The sequence below is a fragment of the Echinococcus granulosus genome (assembly GCF_000524195.1).
Source record: "Echinococcus granulosus chromosome Unknown EG_S00032, whole genome shotgun sequence".
Taxonomy (NCBI): Eukaryota; Metazoa; Platyhelminthes; class Cestoda; order Cyclophyllidea; family Taeniidae; genus Echinococcus; species Echinococcus granulosus.
Window position 1 is genome coordinate 13,033 of NW_020170412.1, and position 6,206 is coordinate 19,238.

Consider the following 6,206-nt stretch of genomic DNA (forward strand, 5'->3'; position numbering starts at 1 on the left):
CTAGCCCCTTGTTTGTTGTGTCATCTTTCATGACGTACTTAATTTTATGGGTCTTGACTGCTTTCACCTTTGTGAATGAACAATATCTACTTTTTTAACGCATCTTTTTATAAATTAATGTCTTCTAGGCTTCAAACACATTCCTTTGATTTTTGTTAGTAGGACAATAACCTTATTGTCTGAGTATTATTGAATGTTAGATCTATAGGTGAAATTCAGATACCTCAGTGTACTACTATCATCACATAAATAAAAAGTTACTCCGCTCATCTGTCTATCTTCTATGCATCCACCTGTCTGCTTACATAGCCATTCACACTATCTTTTTAGGTTTTGTGATTGTTAAGCTGTTCCTACTGGTTGAATTACTAAGGTTCTTGTAGGGAGTATTCAAGCATAACAATAATACATTTGTTACCCTTGCCTTCGTCAAGTTTAGTATTACAAACCAAGTGTGCTTTCATGTTATGTTTATAAATGATTATGAACTCAATTCGAGCGACAATGGAGGAATAATTAAAAGATTACAATACCCAACTTCTGCCCAGAAGATTCTAAAATTTTTAAGTATGCCAATGTTGTTTTGAGTTTTTAAATGTCCCTAGCAAAGATGGGCTACTGCACATTTTCTCTTGTGGGAAGGCTGTGTAAAAAGCACGAATGCTTATTATATACGAAATAAATCTAAAACTTAAAGAAGTTTTCAGCACTCCTATAAACTAAATCATTAATTACTAATTAGTTATATTCTTTTTTTTAAATCTGGACTTAGCAAGACTAAAGATTGCACGCTTGCTTTCGAGTTTTTAGAACTCTACTATTACAGCTTTCACTAGTTTTACTGCCTCACGGCAACCTCAGTTCGTTTAAGTTACCTAAATGCGACATGTTAGTCTGAGTTTGTGTATTAGTAGAAGCTACGGGTTGAAGTGCTACTCGTCATGCCTTTTTAAGGTCTAAACGGATTCTTTTTCTTAACTTCATCAAGTAAGTTATCTGAGTTAAATCCAGTATCCGAAATATCATTAGGTGCACCTTTAGACTTTAGGCACTTTGCCATTTGGTTTGCAGATAGTTTTGGGTGTAAAAAGAGGCAATAATTAGGGACCAGATTAGTAGGTAATGTACTGGCACACTAACGGCTCTCTGCTTTGCAGTGTATGTAGGCAAGGATAAGTATTTGACAAGCCCTTTACAGCAGGAATGACTTATCTGATAATCTTGTTTCCCCTATTCCACGTGAAAAGAATACGATTTTTTAATTTAGAAAGGAAAATGACGGGAACGTGGCATACTTTGGTAAATTTTCCTTGTAAGGTGCGACATATTCATTTGCTAGTTGATAAACTGGTACTTTTATGTTAAATTTGGATCAAAGAATATACTTTATAACCATTAGTGCAGAAGAATAATCCCCTGATTTGTGTAAAATAACGACCAAAAAGAGACACTAGCTGTGTGACCAAACGGATTTTATCCTGTACACGTATTGTATTGAGCGTACTCTTTCAGCCTTTCAATCCGTTCGTGATACAGCCAAAAGGCTGTTATGGTTTGTGCTTATGCAGCACCTACGTAATTTCTTCATAAAGTCCCCCGTATACCAACAAGTTAGCTTCAGGGATAATAATCTGGCTAACTCTCATTTACTTTCTTAGAGTGAATGAGGGAGGAGTGGAGGCAAAAGCAGCTACGCGAGTAGGGTTTGCGTCGAATGTCTGTTTCTCCCATTCCTTGTAAGCCAATTCTTCCTCTACTTCATTGTTACAGAATCCCTTTTTTCGCCTTTCTGGCTCATTTGGTAGATTCTCTATTGACAGACTAGATTCAACTTTGTTGCGTAAATACACTTTTTTATTGAATGCAAAATTTTTGCCGATTTACGAAAAGGCTAGGGTATATGGCACACCAGTATTTAATTGCGCTATTGAATTTTGGGGGAAGAGAACAAAACAAGAGAAAAAATGAAAGGTAAGGAAATTCATCAAGTAAATTCATGGCAAAATTATGCCAGAGGATTGATCACATGACCCATGAAGGCGGGAACACCAGTTTCCGTGACAATGAAGAAGAGGAAGGGATGATCCACAGTGAATTCCGAACACATACACATGGGCGTAACAGCCATTCCAGTTGCTGCTGCTGCCTCTGCTCCTGCCTCATTCACCTGACGATGAAGGAAAAGTGGAATGAATTAGTAAGTGAACAAGCAAATAAATGGAGGGAATTACAAGCAAACCGAACCCGTCTTAAACTAAGTACATCAAAGCAAATATTTATTTGGAATGATCAACCACTCGCCTCAATTACAGCCTGATGTACTATACTCGAGATGTGCAGCTTTTCCTTTTCGGTGATGCGAGATGGTTAAAAATAGTCTCCAGACCCATTGCAGACAGCGGTTTCTTTACATTTTGCCTTTCACCACCGCCAAGTTTGAATTTAGGTAGATGTAGTTCCACTCTGTTCGACTCGTATTTGCTCTTGTCGAAGAGCTCTTTGAAGTGCGAGAAGTGGTAAGGGTCGAATATCTTTTCCATCAACTCCAAAACATCTGTGTCGGGTAACACGATAAGCATCTCGTGGCTAGGGTAGAAGTTTAAAAAACACGAAGTGAGAGAGCTTCTTAAGAACTCTATTACCTCGGGAGGTTTTAATCACTCCCTAAAAATTCGATTCTAGGAAAAAAATACTTCAATCTTTTGTCTGGAGGAATATGACATAACAGCATCAGTGTTGCATTCTGCTTTTCACCGAATTAGATTTTGCAAGCATGTCGGATTTTTATGCTGTATTTATTTTAGCAAAGCTCATTTAGATCCCGAGCCAACTATTTAATTTACTTTTTCTTAATAGTTCGCATCCATCTGGACCAAACTATATCAGAGTGTTTCATTTAATAGATCGATAACGTTTGACTCGACCTCAAATCTACCTTCCTGCAAAGTTCAAGGCCAACACACAACTGCACAAAGTAGCTAACAACCATTCATTATCTGTTACGCAGAAAACTAGTGCTGTTTGTGGTTAGCTGAACCACAGCTAACTCTCTAATGAATAAACAGAGTAGCTTCCCTTCTACTGCAAAATGTATACTCATTTTATCACATCACATCATAATAAATCACGCAGTATGACTTAACCATCACTTGATTTCCAGGTAGACTACATATTGATGATGGTTTTAGTATCTATGGGTGACAAATTTTTGAGTTATGACTTATTCGTGCGCATCTGTCGTATCCACCCTGAAGAGTTTGCATGGTTTGCACTACTCAACGTTGTCGAAATCAAGTGCACCTAATGAGATTGTTTGGAATTTTCCGAATAACCGGCAATTGTTTCGGGGTGCAGAGATGCCTGAAGAATACCATTCAAATAGAGTGGCACAAGGCATCAAAAGTGGTGCAATGGCACTCTATAAAATCTGTGCTCAACCCTTTTGATAAGCCAGGAAATACACAAAACGGAACCAATAAGGGATAAGGTAGTGGAACATACTCAATTTGAAAGGAATTTTTAATGTCGTTGCGCTGAATTCATCAAAGCGAGACATCTCATAAACCCCGTTGTTACTCATCATTGGAACCTGAACCTCTCCATCATAAGGGCTTGGAAAGGGTAGGCCATTGTTGCTTCGCGGCGATAAACCTCCTTCCATGCGCCTAAGAGAATAATTTACACGGTTCTCGGAGCTCTAAAATATGGATTCAGAGAACCAAAAGGACCAATAAGTGGAGCTAAGATGACTATGATAAAGGGACTCTGAGGTTCCTAATTAATGAAGTGATAACTAGAGCATAAATATAACCACTATTACTAGCAATCTTAATCAATTTATTTGCCCCTAAATACCCATATTTCGGTCAATCAAACTCAAGTAACGACTCCACGCAATAAATTTGGGTGATGTATAAGCCAGATAGCTGAGAAATACCTTTAAAGTAGATTGCGTTACCTAAAACGAGGCGAGTTCGACTGTCAATGGAATTCTGGGTCATAAGGTCGGGGATCTTCTTGCAGGTGTGATCAGAGACCCAGACATTGATTTGCTTTCGAGCCTCTTCAGCGTTCGACGCGAAATTGACCATATGGGATTCTGCATGGAAATGCTTCTCCAGAGCTTTGTTAAAGAATCGGTTGACCTCAATGGTGCATTGCAAAAAAGGCCGTTTGCCAGAACCAGGGATTCGCCGGTATCTCCAGCAAAAACAGAATCCAGACGACTCCCCAAATGTGTTAAGGTGCTGTCGTAATCTTTGAATTGCTGCTTATGAACATTTAGGACCTGAGCAACCTCATGGTGCGATCTGCCTGAGCTTCCAGACATGGCCAGAGACAAGCTGCAGTAGATGCTCAGTGGTGAGACAAAGCAATTGTTTTTCGAATCTTGGGGAAACAATATTAGGTGGTTGAAGTAAAACTATGTTAAACCATCAGTTTAGCAATACAAAACCCTTGGCAAACTCAGGACAACTTACAACAGAAGTCTAAAAAAGGCTCAAACAAGCAAGGAAAATTAAAAGGCCCTACGAATACAAGTTTTAACTTACCTTCAGCACGAAGATAGGAATAAAGGTGTGTGAAAAGGCAAAAAGGAAGAGGTAGCTAAAGGGTGAATTTTTAGGGGAGGGGAACAAACCAAAGACCTCGAGAGACATGGCGAGTAGCTCTAAAACCGAAATGACTAAACGAAAACAAATGATTGTTACTTTATCTACTCGGGCTTATGTATCGTGTCTGATTGATTTAAACACTCAAGAGCTGTGCAAAAGGAACATCCTTCTAGTGATGCATATGAGCATTTATTACAAGGAATGCAGCAATAAATATCCACTGTAAAACTGTTTTTATCAATATCTGACTACTGTGGAGCGAATTGCCATCGTGGCTTAAATTAAAAATTTTGCGCACAGTGCAATTATTCAGAATCAAACATAGGGTTTGCAAAAATTGTGTCAACAAGTATTAAACATTCAATTCGGTCAAATATAGTTTGCCCATTTAGTGCAGTAAACCGAAGAAAACGTACTCCTCCTTAGTAAAAAACTAACAAAAGTAACTCTTACAAAGTAAATTGATAGTGTCAGTTGTAAGACGATGGTTGTCTGACCTTCGTTTTTGTAAAGAGCCATTTTTGACCCAGCCATTGTACCACGCCAGTTGGGCTGGCCTTCGAGATCAAATACCTTCTCCATGTCGAATATGCGTTGATGTGGCGTCCCGAGACTTCACTGATGACGAGAGAAGGCATAATACTCGGTCGAAATACATATATTTGACACGGAGAAGGTATTTGGGCTACTGGCATTGTCCAAAGGCCAGTCCACCCTGCGTGGCACCAAGACCAAATCAAAAGTGGCTCCTCACCAAAAACGAGAGATAAACAACCATAGCCCCCCTCCCCTTTTGAGCGTCGTCCCCCACGCCCCCCATTGGCCAACCTCCCTCATCAGCCATCACAACGTAGTCGGTACTGTAAAGAAGCACCCGCGATCTGGCCGTGCCAGTCATCAAATTTATGTGCAACTGAGGAGATATTTGACCGCAACGTCACCGATCTCTCTAGGCAATTTCACTGAATCTTGAGTTTCGTCTGGTTTAAGAACTGGTTTTAGGAACAAGGAATTGTGCTGGTTAACATGCATGTCCATGGATAGATGTGTGAACTCTGGCCTAAGAGCAGATTTATGTAAGGAAGGACGCGATTTTATAAAGGTTCGTGAGGGAAAGAGTCTCGAGTCTATTCCTTATTGCTACGTTGTTCCCACTTTGGAGCCGCCCGGACATATCTGCCCAGGCTCTATTCAGCTAGTAAGGAAATGGAGGAGGTATCGCTACTTCACTTTATCAACAGCTTTATTTGGGTACGGTGGGGGAAGTCTGTAACGAAACGTCCAGATGGTTCACGGCTAGTGTCGCTCCAGTTATTAATGGCTTTCCTACATTACATGGGACTGGGGTAGATGCCAAAGGTAGACGCCAATCTCAGCCCTTCTCCCATTCTCCCACCTAAAGCATATGTACTTCTTCCGCTCCAATAAAGTTTATCACACAGCAATGGAAATTAGGATGGATGTCCTTTAGGATTTTGTTCTGCTGATTTTGTTCTGCTAAAATGCATATTCTGCACTGTATGAACGCCACTCAGTAAATTAATGAATATTTCCACATCGGAGCAATATTATTATTCAATGAGTCCTTTT

The 6,206-nt window shown here is 39.7% G+C and overlaps 1 protein-coding gene across 1 annotated transcript; it reads right to left on the reverse strand. All coding sequences in view use genetic code 11, as the record gives it.

The window, feature by feature from the left end:
• Positions 1–2,005: 2,005 nt before the first annotated feature.
• EGR_04811 (Serpin B9) lies at positions 2,006–4,661 on the reverse strand (the record flags this gene model as incomplete). Its single annotated transcript, XM_024494060.1, has 6 exons — positions 2,006–2,167; positions 2,328–2,586; positions 3,498–3,654; positions 3,938–4,145; positions 4,184–4,389; positions 4,643–4,661. The coding sequence occupies 6 exons, from the start codon at positions 4,659–4,661 to the stop codon at positions 2,006–2,008; spliced, it is 1,011 nt and encodes a 336-aa protein (XP_024351449.1).
• Positions 4,662–6,206: the final 1,545 nt, after the last annotated feature.